The sequence below is a fragment of the Pelodiscus sinensis genome, chromosome 2 (genome assembly GCF_052426305.1).
Source record: "Pelodiscus sinensis isolate ZL-2025 chromosome 2, ASM5242630v1, whole genome shotgun sequence".
Lineage (NCBI taxonomy): Eukaryota > Metazoa > Chordata > Testudines > Trionychidae > Pelodiscus > Pelodiscus sinensis.
Genome location: NC_143053.1, coordinates 181,107,848 through 181,123,117, shown reverse-complemented (window position 1 = coordinate 181,123,117; position 15,270 = coordinate 181,107,848). Strand labels below are relative to the sequence as shown.

The 15,270-nt window shown below is 39.7% G+C and overlaps 1 protein-coding gene across 1 annotated transcript in view; it reads right to left on the bottom strand.

Annotated features, from left to right (window-relative positions):
• LARS2 (leucyl-tRNA synthetase 2, mitochondrial) overlaps window positions 1–15,270 on the bottom strand; it is a 118,850-nt gene that overhangs the window by 51,826 nt on the left and 51,754 nt on the right. Inside the window, exons 7-8 of the mRNA XM_075921874.2 lie at window positions 12,366–12,509; window positions 1,531–1,638 (exon numbers count right to left, since the gene is read on the bottom strand). Coding sequence (XP_075777989.2) covers window positions 1,531–1,638; window positions 12,366–12,509 — 252 coding nt within the window. The remainder of the gene's footprint in view (window positions 1–1,530; window positions 1,639–12,365; window positions 12,510–15,270) is intronic.

The following is a 15,270-nucleotide window of genomic DNA, read 5'->3' as shown; positions in this document are numbered from 1 at the left end:
TTCTTTAGCTTTCTTTTTTCCCCCATCGCTGTCAGTATGTTATTTTCTAGTCTGCATTGAACATAGTACTTACAATAGCACTATCAACGTAAAGAAACTCACTTTAGCATAGATTTCCCAATAGTGGAAGAAAAGGAAAAAAACCGTACTCTATTGGTCTACACTCATATCTAAGGACTTCAGAGTTATGTGTGCACCCTCAACAACCAATTGCTCTAAAAAGTTTTTACGGTCATGTGGGTTGGCAGGACAGGCTCTGTGATCTCAATGTTAGGAAGAAAACAAATATATAGCAAAGAAAGCTTCTGTATCCAAAGCATTTAACCAAAAATAGTTTTAAAGACTCAGTTGCAAAATACTACTGGAGTTTGAGTCCCAATAAGAACTAATAATAATTTCATATGACTTTTGTCCTACAAGCCAATAACCACACTAGCAAAAACAAACTTATACTTGACACTGGCTTTTCTTGGGAATCGTCAGAGACTGAACAACTACTAAGTTAGATCTGCATAGGTTCTTGGCACTCTTCAGTGGACTTTGTGGACTGTAGGGGGGACAGACAAAAATGAACAGGTGCAAGTTCCAAACTGCTCAAATCACACACCACATTTTGGTGGAGGATTTCAGTTTCTTACTTTCTATATTGAGAAGTTACTAAAATGTTACTACGTTTCTCCCACGAATAAATTCCATTATAATGAAGCATTAGACCTTTTAAATATGATCAAAGAAGTTGAAATGATCATTATGAGAACACTCAGAAACAATTCAATATACTTGTCCTCTTTGTTTTATCTTAATCCTACATATTTATTTTTGTACTCCTTCCAGTGACTAAATATAATCTCATGACAGTAGCTTCTCATTAAATCTGATATATAAGTAACCTCACATCTTGATTTGCATTGGGTTACAATGTGAACTCTGAACAGCCATAGATTTGGGTTATTAACTAAAGTTCACTTACAAAAACACTAAAGTCTGCCATAACCTTTCTGCAGGAAATCTTCAATGAGCTATGAATGTTATAGTGCAGCAAGAAGAAAAATGATACAAAATGATACATTTAATAAACATATATATTTATACAGGTTGAACCTCTCTAGTCTGGCACCCTCCGGACCTGACCGGTTCCGAATCAGAGAATTTGCCGAACCAAGGGAGATCAATATTGTCTAACAGCATTACTGACACTTCCACTGCTTACTGGGCTGTAAGAGGGCACTAAGGGGTAAATTAGAGCTAAATAACAGCACAGAACACAGAGTAAGGACTGATGGCTGTAAACAAACTTTATGGAACCACAGGAAACTTGGCCACACCCATGAAAAGCGGACATCTGGCTAACCAAAATCATTCCGGACCATGGATGTTTTCAGACCAGAGAGTTCTTGCCTAGAGAAGTTCAACCTGTAATAATATCTTTAACTTTCAAGTCTTCTAGAGAGAAAAAGAAATCCCATTCTTCATTTCAGTGATTTTGCATATTTCACACAAAGAAAGGGATGGTAAACTTTTTAAACTTACCTTTAACATGAAGTCAAGGTAGCATCCGACACAATCACCTATCCAGTTTGCTTGCATTTCCTTTATACCATACCACTCAGGGAGATGAGATAAAGAATCAAGCATGGCCTGACAATACAAAGGAGGTGTTAGGAAGTCTAATGTACATTAATACACATATATTAACACTTTATAATTTAATTATAAAAACGGGCACAGCAATTGGGCTGCAGGAGAGAAAACAGAAACAGGGTCTTTTTGTACTACAGCTTCTCCCAATTTCATATCTTTCAAGAACTAGGGGAACCCAGCATAGGCCAGAAATATGGTTCATTCAATTGTTTGAGACACTTTCCTTTTGGGTGCAGTCATAGCGAACACAGAAAATCTAGGATGAAAAAATAAACAAAGAAAGATACCATTTTAAACCTCTGTCAATTGTAATTCTCATCCTGAAAATATGCATGTTTATATGCATATGTGTTTTGAGGACAAAATTCTATATTTGAATTAGTTCTCTGGCCAATAGCCTAGATTTGAATACAGAGAGGTCACATTTAGCTTAAGTTTTTCAAACTCAACTAACAGTTACACCATAACAACGAGGTAGATGCTATCCACTGGTTTTACATACCTTATGCAATTTTTGTAATATTATTTGTATTTTACCTAGATCAGAAGGCCCAATTCTAAATGGGACCTCTGATTGCTCTGCAAAACAAATCTTATAAATTGAGAACACTGGGGTAAATTAAATATAAAATGTTATTATGTTAATACAGTATTACAGATAGGGTTGCCAGATGATTTCAACAAAAATACCAGACACACTTGACATTACATTACATCTTATTTAGAATATACCAGACATGCATATTTTCTCATTTATATTTTCTCAATTTGTTTCCTGAACAGAAAGCTCAAATACTGGACTGTCCAGTTCAAAACTGGGGACACCTGGCAATCCTAATTACAGATATAATTATAGCCACACAATAAAGACATTCACAGTGATGGTTCGCATAATTTGAAACTTTTTTTTTAAATTAAAGAAACACAAGGAATTTAAACAAAGAATTTAAAAGAGGGAGGTATAATAGAAACCCCATCTCAATCTATACTACATAACATTTGCCATTTTTTGCTACGAGTATTCCAGCATTGTTGAAAACTTTTACCTTGGAAGAAATACAACTGGAGGCATGAGTCAGACAGATAGTTGATAACAATGTTCAGTAGTTAATTTTTAAGTGGAGGAAATCAATATGCAGTATTACTTGTCTTCAAGTTGCACAGGAAATGTGAAAGCCTTTTATTATTTTGTTAATTTAGAATTATCAGGCAGCATGGATCATTCATACTGTATAGCACTAATATGCTCCACTTCATAGAATATAATTACTGAACACATAATGTGCTTTTTTCAATTATTATATTTTAATTATACTCAGAAATGCCCAAAATTATATTCTTAAAAACTTAGTACAAATGCTAGTTGCTGGCTACTCGTGTTTTTACTACAGTGCCTCTATAATTCACAGTACTGTATAGTACATTTTGTCATCCAAACCCCATAATTTAATACTGTTTTGGATTATTATTCCTTATTATATTAATCTTCTCTTACATCCTCAAATAACTACTTCCTTTTCAGCTGATTTATAGATATAAGAATGCCTAGCTGCTGCTGCTACTTTAAAACAAAAATAATGTAATGACTTTAGTGGAATATAAACCAACAATTCTCTTTACTTTTCCATGTACTATTATATTACACATGAAGGCTATTTATCATACTTAGTATCCTGTTTCAAAGAGTACTGGGCTGTATCTACAGTGAATATTGAGTGCTTACATATAATAACCCAATCTACAGAATCCAGCGAACAATGAGTGGATAATTTAAAAAATATATATATTTTATATAAATACATTTTAACAATATGCAAGTAAGTCAACAGACAACACAGAACTGGCTAGACAGATACTGGTCTCTTCAAAAGCCACTACATGACTATTAGCATTTTCTTTATAATTTGAATATTGCTCCAACTCACATCCATTCCAAACACAAAAGCAGTCTGAGTGAGCTTTTAACTCATCAAAAAATATCAACTACAGTTCAGGTTAGTACAATTCCCCAGCTGATAACTATCACTCTCTGCAGCCTGAGTGTTTTTTTTGCTGTTTGAATTACCTCTGTGGGTACATCGAAACTGCAGTAAAAGACCTGTGGCATGAACATTGCTGGCCCAGTTCAACTGACTTGGGTTTGCAGGACTCATGCTGTGGGCTATAAAACTACAGTGTAAATATTTCAGGCTGGAGCCTGGGCTCAGAAATCTTCCTCCTCACAGGGTCTTACAGCCTCAGATTCAGCTCCAACCCAAACATCTACATTGCAATTTTATAGCCATGTAGCCTGAGGCCTGCAAGCCCTTTGGGCTTTGAGAGTTAGGGATGTGCTCAGGGCTGTGGGGATTTTACCACAGTATAGACATACTCTGTGGTATGTCTACAGTGCAATGTAAACTCAGGGCTAGTGGGACTTTAATCAGAGAACTCTGGGATGGAGAACCTACCACGTGAGCATCTATACTGATTGTCAAGGACAGGTTAAGAAATTTTTAATTCACGTGCAAACCTGGGACTCCTGAGTTGAAGCTACTGTACCCCAGGCATCCCAATGTCATCCTGAAGTTGGATTGCTTTAGTGCCTTGTTTATGGTGCGATGTTGAAAAACGTAACTGTCCACACTGTATGTTACAGGAAGTGTAAACAGCCTGACAACACATCCAGCCAAGCTGTCATTTTTGGTATGTACACTCACAGCTACTGGAGTCAGCAATAGGGAGACGTTCTCATTTCAGAAACTTCTCCTGCTTGGGCTTTCTACTCCTATTTCAGGATGTGGGCAGAGCTTCCATGTTTTCTGAAATTTTCATCACCAAATAAAATTAATATAGACTGGATGCTAAAAAAAAAAAGGTCAGTAACAAGTGCAATACTAGTTTCTTCACTCTCCTGATTAAGTAATGCAAGTGCTCAGCACCACTGGAAATCAATATGCTTATCTGGATGCCTGAAATGTGGATATAGGTGTCTAGCTTAAGGCTTCTGAGTTTGAAAAATTCTGGTCCCTCACTTTGTTTGAAAACGAAGAAGATACAATTTGGAACTAAAGAGAAAAAAATATTTCTCTCTCTCTCTCTCTCCACACACACACGGCCAAATTTCAACTCCAGCTCATTTGATGAAATGGGTTTTGCCCACAAAAGCTCATGATACTATACATATATTTTTGTTAGTCTCTAAGGTGCCACAGGACTACTCTGTAATTAAGTTAGCCACCAAAACAGTAGAGAAAATAAATTCATCAGACACTGGCAAAGCAAAGTCTGAGACAAAGAGTTGAGTAAAATCAAATGTGATAAAGAGAACGGACATAAGGGGAAAGGTTGAGACCTATGACAAATAAGAGAGTAATGAAGTGTAAACTGTGCCCTGGCAATTCACATACAGGCAGTCCCCGAGTTACGCGGATCCGACTTATGTCGGATCCGCAGTTACGAACGGGGCTTTTCTCGCCCCGAAGGACAGGAGTGGCGGGACGCCCAGATGCGCCGCGGTCCGCCACCCCCGTCCTCCGGGGTGAGAAAAGCTGCTCCCCGTCTCCCTGGCCTGCAGGGAGACGGGGAGCAAAGCCTTGGAGCATGCCCGCAGCGGGACAGCCCAGGCGCGCTTGGGCTGTCCCGCTGCGGGCGTGCTCCACGGCTTTGCTCCCCGTCTCCCTGGTCTGGCCAGCAGACCAGGGAGATGGGGAGCAAAGCCTCGGAGCACGCCAGCAGTGGGACAGCCGCGGTGCGCCTGGACTGTCCCGCTGCCTGCGTGCTCTGCGGCTTTGCTCCGCGTCTCCCAGGTCAGCAGACCAGGGAGACGGAGCAAAACCGTGGAGGACTTGGGTGGTCCCGCCACCCCCGTCTCCCTGGTCTGCTGGGGGGGGGTGCAGCTAGTGCCCCCCCCCCCAGCAGACCAGGCTTTTCTTGCCTACCCGTGGGGTAGAGCAGCTGGGGGCTGCCGGGTTGGTCCCGCAGCGCCGCTCCGGACCAACCCGGAGCACCCCAGCTGCTCTGCCCCAGGCGTCCTGATTCAGCCGCTGCTGGTCAGTTTCAGCAGCGGCTGAATCAGGACGCCTGGGGCAGAGCAGCTGGGGTGCTGCTGAGTTGCTCCAGTAGCGCCAAGGAGCCGCGCTACTGGAGCAACCCAGCAGCACCCCAGCTGCTCTGCCTCAGGTGTCCCCAAGTCAGCCACTGCTGAAACTGACCAGCGGCTGACTACAGGAAGCCCGAGGCAGAGTTGCTCTTCCCCAGGCTTCCTGGAATCAGCCGCTGATCAGTTTCAGCAGCAGCTAACTTGGGGCCGCCTGGGTTTCTTAAGTTGAATCTGAATGTAAGTCAAAACTGGCGTCCAGATTCAACCGCGGTTGAAACTGATCAGTTTCAGCAGCGGCTGACGCCAGTTCCGACTTACATACAGATTCAACTTAAGAACAAACCTACAGTCCCTATCTTGTACGTAACCCGGGGACTGCTTGTACTAGCAAAATGATCAAAGAAATAAAAACCAAGAGTCAGGGTATGTCTGCACTAGAAACTCTGCAGCTGTGCTGCTGTAGTGCTGCGGAATAGGCATTTATTAAAGTAACAGAAGTGGTTCTTCCATTATTACAGTAAAGCCGCTTCTGGCAGTAACTAGATTGATGGAAGAATTCTTCCATTGATCTAGCAATGTCTACACAGGGGCTTAGGTTAGCTTAATTACATCATGCCAGACATGACATTTTTCATAGCCCTGAGTCATGTAGGTAAACTGATCTAACTTTGTAATGTGGACCAACCCTAAAAGAGACATAAATAAGGCACCAAAGAGTACTGGAAAGATTAAACTATGATCACATTTATAAGCAAAAAAAAAAAAGACAACCAATGATAGAAGCAAATCTAGATCTGCTAGGAGAGGAAAAGAAAATGGTAAAGAATAACACCACCAAACCAGAAAAAGTGACTGAGAAATATGAGCATCTTCCAGGGCTGGACATGATCTGAATTATTTTTGAAGGAAGTGACTAGAAAGGTAGAGGACTGATTTGGCAGACTTTTAAAAAATCTTTATTGGAAACACTCATGATTTGTAAATAAGCTAATTTAACACATATGTAAGAAAGCTAGGAGAGAGCAAATAAACCACACTCAAAACTCTGATCAACTACAGAGAAGATCCTGGAAATGCTAGTCAGAGACAGAATGTGGGAACACTTAAAATGCTATCAATTTATTAGCACATTTCATACTTTTATAATCTCTCACACAAAAGCATATAAAATCACATATATAGATTTATAGAAATATATATATACAGTATATATAGATATAGCATATATTTGTGTGTACTAAATATATATTTAAAGCTATAAAATTTCATTTAAAGAGATAATTGTCTAACTTGTTTAGATCTGAAACATTCCTGATATTATGATTTATATAAGCCAGTGTGGAATTTCCTGTAGACTACACAGTATTTTTTTAACTTTAAATATGATTATATCTATTATTCTTACTATCAATACTTTAATACACATTTTGTTGTGATTTCTTAAACAACACGGAGCCATTTTCTGCCCTCAGAAATCAGTAAACAGCTCCTATTGAAGCCAACAGCTTTGTAGAGTTTATGATGTAGCTACCAGCTAACACTGGAAATTACTTACAGACAAATGAACAAAACAGCTATCATATTGGCGTCTGCGATGTATGAAAAACAGAAAATTCTATTTGCCAAACGGAGAAGGATAAAACTGTCAGGGAAATAAATTACATCTTCACATCTTCAACTTAAGAAGAAGCTTTGAAAAAAGAGAAACCCAAAGAGAAGAAAGGAGCAGAGTCTCTTTCTAAATAGAACTCTCTTTCTTTTGGTTGGCCTAGAAAGAAGGAAATTTACAAAACAGGGACAGCACCACCAGAAAAAAAAATCTCTAAAACCAGAAAGGAGGAACAAAGTAAATTATGTGTGAGTAAAACAGAAGGTAAATGAGATAAAAAGGAGACTAGTAGACGTCTAAGGAGAGTAATGGAAATCAGAAGGGCAGATTAAAGCCAGTGAGAATATATCGCCTTGAGATGGCCCTACTTTGAAGCAAGAGAGTAGCAGCATTCTGTGACTTTCTGAAGGTTGAGGAAAACCAATTTTAGTTGGATCATAATAGAAGGAATTGTAATAATTGACATGGGAAACGCAAGGCATGAATAACAATCTTTAACAGAAACAACGTCAAAGTAAAGCCAGGTCAAATTTGGTAATGTCTAGTCAAGAATTATATGGTGATAGTGACGATACATAGCAGTCTATTCAAATAAATCCAGGGTACAGAAGACTTAAAGCTAAGGGATTTCTAATAGTTTCCCAAAAAAGAAGAGATCCCTCTTCTATTGCACTAAAAGGGATGGGCTGGGGTGACAGATTTTAAAATAAAGAAAACTCAATCGCTATCTGAATTTAGGGAAATAAGAATTTTATGACAGGTGGATGCCTAACATCATATCCATACAGATATGAGAAGAGTTTTGATACTTCAATGATAGAAAATTAAATAAACAGATACATCTACCTTCTGAGAAAATAAACTAAATATCAGCTGTAAAACCAAAACTTTTTATTCTGCTTATTGCTGACACTTACTATATTGGATGACTTTACTGCTCTCTAATCTAGGAGAGGACAATACAAAAAAGTGAAGCCAAGGGTATAGTCAAGCTTTGTTAAATTCACACTGGAAATTAATTTCTTACCTATATTTAGCCATACTCACAATAGAGTAACTGAATATATTTAAAATAGTATGATGGCTACAGAAAGTAATTTGCTAAAATGTATCATACAACAAGATGCTGGCAAATAAAAGTAATATTACACATCTCATTTATTTACTGCTCTACTGATTTTTTTTTCTTAAAAACGGATTTTTAATTTTTTCCCAAACTCTTATTTTATCCCTCTACCTTCAATTGTCTTACATTGCTAGAGGTCACACACAAATCTTTTTTCCCCAAGTGTGAGGTATGCTGAAAAAATACATATGCACAAGGAGCAGTAACACTGATATTGTACTTGCTTCAAATGCTCACTAACCAGTGCCTCAATTCTTAGCAGTTTTTGCGTCTCTCTCATTATCAAATAAACACTGTTGCCTGACATAGAACTGAGATAAATAACTAAATTGCAAGAGACAGGATAACTGAATTCCTAAAATATTCAGCTTTCTTTCTGATTATGACACTGAAGATAATTTTTTCCCCATATTTTTTAGTCATAAACATAATATATACCATTTGGGGAAAACTGAAAAATAGTCATATTAATTCTGCAAATCTGACTCCAAACACTCCAAGAGTTGTTTTTGTTTTAAAAAATTAATCCTTAAAGTCCATTGCTTTGGTTACTGTTATATAATAGGAATTTAAAGCTATAGTATTCTACCATTTAATGCTATACCTTATTTATATTAAACCTGAAAGAACAGTCTGGCCTGGAAACCTGTAAGTAATTTCTGTGTTGTCATGTGGGGCACACAGGCTCTCTCCTTGCATTAATAAGTGCCAAGAGAGCTGTGGAGACGGTGTTCTGGGCGCCTCTGCAGGAGACAGTGACTCAAGAATAAGGGCTCCAAAGGGATTTGTATAAGTCTCATTCAGCCAGCGGGATAGTAAGTATGACATCGAACCTTGAGTGCGGGAAGCATAAAATCCCAAAGAGTGAAAAATTGAAAAGCAACATTTTTATTCTCTTCAGGATTCCAAGACTTTGCCTTACATTAGGCACTTTAGCTGAGATACTGTCAAGATCCATTCTCCACTAAAATGCACCATTTGATTTGATTTTATTGTGAGTAAAGAGGCGACATTCTGCACAGTAGTACAGAAATAAAGCAAAATAAAACAATAAAGAGAATTAAATCAGGATAAACAAGACTAGTTACATTTGGACCTACATTTCATGCTTGATGTGACCACTACTGCTGACAAATAAATGACAGCATTACTTTTCTATGGCATAACAAACCATTAATACAAGTTAATCAGAATTTGCTTTTAATTTGAGCACTCTCTCCTTGCAAGGGTTGCATGTTAATTATTAATCTCACTTGTGTACATCACACAAAATGTCACTTTTTTCAGCATGAAATGCTGTTCTAAATACTAACAGATAAAACATTCAGTAGAAATAAGCATTAAACTTTTTAAAAATATGAGATATTTTTCCAGATTTCTTTTGTCCTTGGTATTAACAGAACAGTCAATGGTTTGCCACGGAGTACAGAATTCTAATTCTAAAAGCAACTCAATCTGGCATTTGATAACACTGAAATACTTTCTCCTGTTGCTTCACTCATATTAGACAACTAGCCAATTAGCCCATCATAAGACGGGATTTTCAGGTCTCCTCCACATCGGTCGTCTTCTCTCCTAAGCCTCCGGTCGGTCGGTCGGTCTCTCTCTCTCTCTCTCCCCCCCCTCCCTCCTCCTCCTCCTCCTGCCTCCCCCCCCCCTCAGCTCTCCACCGCCTCCTGCCTCTCTCTCTGTCTCTCTCTTTCTCTTCTCCTCCCCCTCCTGCCTCTCATTCGGGGGACTGCAGAGCCCAAATGACCTGTGCTGCATGAGGAGTGTGGAGTCCAAACGGTCGCTTGCGCCACTTGATACCACATGGCGGGCTGGCTGAGCAGCGCAGAAGTCAGTAGAGCGCCACGGTGGAAAGCGAATGAGGGCGGGGCGGTGACATTCACGGCCAGGGGGCAGGGCCTGGAGCTGCTGTCACGCCGCACATCACCCCCCCGCCCCACACCCCTTCGCCTCCCGCCGTGGCGCTCGGCTGACTTCTGCACCGCTCAGCCAGGCTGCCGCGGGGGAGCAAGCGGCGCAAGCGGCCGTTTGGGCCCCGCACTCCCCATGCAGCATGGGCCGCCCAGAGGGAACAGTCAGCATTTCAGAGTTACAGACTCTCAGACATTGGGCTACTATATATATGATTCCTTCATTATCTTTTTCTTCACATCTGATGTTTAATGTATGTACTTTAACAAACCATCTGCCTCCATGAATACATTCACAGAGACACCCACTTAGCTCTTTACCTTAAAAAGTGACAAACAGTGGAATAGCAGTGGAATTCAGTTGATTCCAGAATGTGTTGATGTTGGTAGGGCTGAATGCCTAACCCCTGGCCAGATGGCACAAACTCCTATAAGCAGGAATCCTTCTTTTGAGGGGTTTCCCTTCAAAATGCTGAGAAAGGGACTGTTAGCTATAAGGGCAAGCCAAGGGTAAAAATGAAGCCAAGCTGGTGGGTCCCTTCACTGACCATTTCCTCACATATGGATTGGGTAGGAAGTTATGCCTAAAATTTCATAATGTACTAACCAGCTACTGACCCTGTGTACCAGTGCCTCTCAATAACTCTTTAAAAACATGCACTCAGAAAAAGTGATTCTGAGATTTAGCTATAAACTAGTGTGGCAGGATTTTATGGTTCCTGACAATTTCCACACTTTTAAGTTGAAGTATAAATATACTATTCTAGAGTTGGACAAAAACAGGTATATGAATTAATTAAAAAAATCAAATCTAAAAGTTGTTCTCCGCTTTGCAACATTCAAAATGCATCAATTTTCCATTCTTTAGTGATAAGCCTTTAAAGCCAAATATCAAAATGTTATTGAAATGTTCATAGCACCCATTTAGGAGAGGGGAAGGCTAACAAAGGCCAACTTGACATATTATTTGAAGACTTGGCTGGCTGTTCATAAAAAATAACAGTGCCATTTTACAGTTGTATTCAAAAATAACTAAGCAACAGATAGCTTTTTCAATAAAGCTGCATACAGTCCTAGCTGAGTAACCATAGTAACTAAATATTTCAGTGTAAGATTCTAAAATGCACAGATAACAATTTGAATAACAATGTCATCAGTTAAGCTTATTATCCTTTTGCCAAAGAAAACTGTCAAAACAAAAAAGCTAGTTAAAATTTACTTTAAAAAGAATCTATAACAGTTATTTGACATGGTCTTAAGTTTACTAATAGTTTTGAAAAATGGGACAACATGGGCATGATTACTTAAAATAGTATCTGCATAGTCAACAAGTAAGGGTTCCTGCTACAAATTTAAAGCATTGTCACTCTTTTTGCCCTCGAAAATGTGTCACCATTGATGAAGTGACATATGAACAAACAGCATTTTTGTGTATTTTAAGAAATGAATGACTATAGGTGCAGTAACAGTAACCAAATTAAAAAAAAACACAACAACTCAATTGACATACTAGAAGCCTAAAGAATGTTAAGTATATAAACAAAATATAGTACTTGACTAATACAACAGTGAAGGTAACTGCAAAACACATTATTGATCCCTTGTGCATGATTGATATTTGGTGGGTTACTTAAGCACGTACTTGGAGGTTAAGCAAAAGTAGCAGCAAGGAGAAAAAACACTGATTCTTACTTATGAGAAGCATGTGTGAAATGCAAACCTACTCTTTTTGATTGGCCAAATATGAACAGTTAGAAAGTTAAAACATGATATAAACAAACAGAACCAACTGATGAAAACAAACCATTCCCATTTTTTATTTCTCCACTGCTTAATCCTAAACCAGTTATTTAGATCTTACTTTAGAGGAGGAGGAGAAAGGTAAACAGGACTAAAAGTGTGTACACACATGCATGCAGAACATATTCTCTTGCTAGTCTGCTGAAGAGATACATTATGGGCTGATGTACAAAAACCTAATACTCATACCTTTGCATAAACAGTAGTTTTGATAAACCACTGTTTAAGGTACTTCTGTTCCACTTTTGCTCCTGAACGCCATGAACAGCCATTTTTATCCACCTGTTCATTTGCTAGAACAGTCTGATCCACTGGGTCCCAATTAACCATGGCCTAAAAATGTTCCAGGAAACAAAACACTAGTTTCAGCGTGAGTAGATCTAACTTTTCAGAAATTGACAGCACTCAGTATAAAAACAGTTTCCAAGGCTCCCATGATCTCTGCATAAAAATGTCCATTAACGTAATCTCCATGAATTGAGATGCGACTTAGGATCTGTTGACTGCTGTGCTCTTCAGAGCTCAAAGGCCAACAATGAAGCCTACTACGTTTCTACAGAGTCAAAACATGAATGTTTGAATGGATTGTACTAGAAGGGGGTATACTGACTCAAGGACATTTGTTATCTACAGTAATGAAGTAAAAACACAACTGAATGTCATTCTAATTGACTTTACAGAGCAAAAATTGTCTAATGTTAAATAGGTTGGTACGGATCAAAAATCTTTGGGGGCAAGAATGGGGAAAATTTATAACTAAGGTGCTCTAAACCGAGACGATGTACAGTCACTTATTAAAATGTTCAAGTAGGAATACTGGTCAGCTGTAAATATAAGTATGTTAAACAGAGTTAATAGTTCTTGCAGTGAATTTGACTATTCAACGTACATTATTTTAGTATCACTCTCTCCTACTTATAGCTATCTAAGTAACCTAGAAAGAACAAAATAGTGCAGTGGAGAAAAGATCTGTGTTCAAGTCCAGGCCTAAGCACATGTACGCAATTTGTGTTTTGTGATACTTCGGCCTAAATCCCAAATGCTGCATGTTACAAACAGCAGAAATGGACATGCATAAATTTTGAAAGATTGGAACCTCTAGCTGACCATTTATGAGAGACTGAAGAACTCTCATGGCATGGTAAATGAAAGAGATATGCTAACAGGTGTATATTTTAAAAAAACATGAATGGAAATTTAAATATCAAGAAAAGAATAAAACCGATTTCAAAAATGAATCCATGATATGAAGCATTATTTAGTAATGTCATCTGTGCTATTCACACTCAAACTGAAAAAATGCTCTGCTCCACAATGTTTTACACATTAACATACAATTTAAAATAAATTAAATATACATACGATGTAGGGGGAAGACAGAAAATCCTTATTTAAATTCTGAGATTTTGATTCTCATGTTACTACATTTTGCATATTTATCAGCATTCTTCTTTCAAAATATTCTAATTTTCAATTTTTTTTTCCCTTCTTTAAGCACATTGCCTGTTCTTGGAAAGAAGCAAAAGTCTCTTTACAAATTGTATGAAGGAAAATACTGTAGATGGTAGCTGATTCATTCCCTTCCTCTTAGGAATACTATTGTTATTAACTAACTTTTTATGCATCATCTGATTGCCTGCATTGACTTGTACAGTATAAATTATGATATAATGAAGTAAAGATAGATATTTTGATGAAAAATTTAAATTCCTATCTTCAAACCAGTCTCATACAAATACAAGTATTTCATGGGAATTCATGCTTAATGTGATTTAGCTACTTTTTATCTCCTTCCTACTAATAATGTCAAACTTTTTAAATTAAAAAGATATTAATAGTATAGCATGAGTTTATTACAATCCATTGTCAAAGCCAATCAAAATACAGTTCTTCAATAATGGTGTGGCATATTGTAAAAGTGGCTCTAAAATGGCAACCATTTTATTAAAATAAAACTCCATAACAGAATAATTAGGCCACTGCAAAGTTAAAATAAAACACTGATTAATATTAAATGGACAATATTAAAAAATAACAAAACGCTAAAAAGCCAAAATGAAGCAGTATCATGAGCTAGTTTTCTTTTGTTAAATAACAACAACACATGTAAGTCAGTACAGGCAGTCCCCGAGTTACGCGGATCCGACTTACGAACGGGGCCCTTCCTCTCCCTGGTCTCCAGCAGACCAGGGAGAGGAAGCAAAGCGGCGGAACAGGCGGGCAGCGGACAGGGCTGTCCGCTGCCCACGTGCTCCGCGGCTTGGCTCTGCTTTGCCCCCCGTCTCCCTGGTCTGCAGACCAGGGGGACGGGGGGGGGGGGGGGGGGGCGGGGCAAAGCAGAGCCAAGCCGCGGAGCACGCGGCCAGCTGACAGCCCAGATGCGTCTGGGCTGTCAGCTGACCGCTCGCTCCGCGGCTTGGCTCTGCTTCCCCCCCCCCCGTCTCCCTGGTCTGCAGACCAGGGAGACGGGGGGGAGGAGGGGGGCAAAGCACAGCCAAGCCGCGGAGCACATGGGCAGCGGACAGCCCTGTCCACTGCCCGCCTGTTCCGCCGCTTTGCTTCCTCTCCCTGGTCTGCTGGAGACCAGGGAGAGGAAGGGCCCCGTTCGTAACTGCGGATCCGACATAAGTCGGATCCGCGTAACTCGGGGACTGCCTGTACTGACTTACATGTGTTGTTGTTATTTAACAAAAGAAAACTACCTCATGATACTGCTTCTGGGCTGTCAGCTGACCTGTACTGTACTCGGGGACTGCCTGTACCCTGTACTCGGGGACTGCCTGTACTGACTTACATGTGTTGTTGCTATTTAACAAAAGAAAACTAGCTCATGATACTGCGTCTGGGCTGTCCGCTGCCCGCGTGTTCCGCCGCTTTGCTCCCCGTCCCCCTGGTCTGCAGACCAGGGGGACGGGGAGCAAAGCAGAGCAAAGCCACGGAGCCGGAGGGCAGCAGGACAGCCACGGCACGTCTGGGCGGTCCCGCTGCCCCCGTGCTCCGCGGCTTTGCTCCAGACACCTGTGGTACAGCAGCTGGGGCGCTGCCAGTTGGTCCCGTAGCGCCGGTCTGGGCGCTACTGGACCAACCGGGCAGC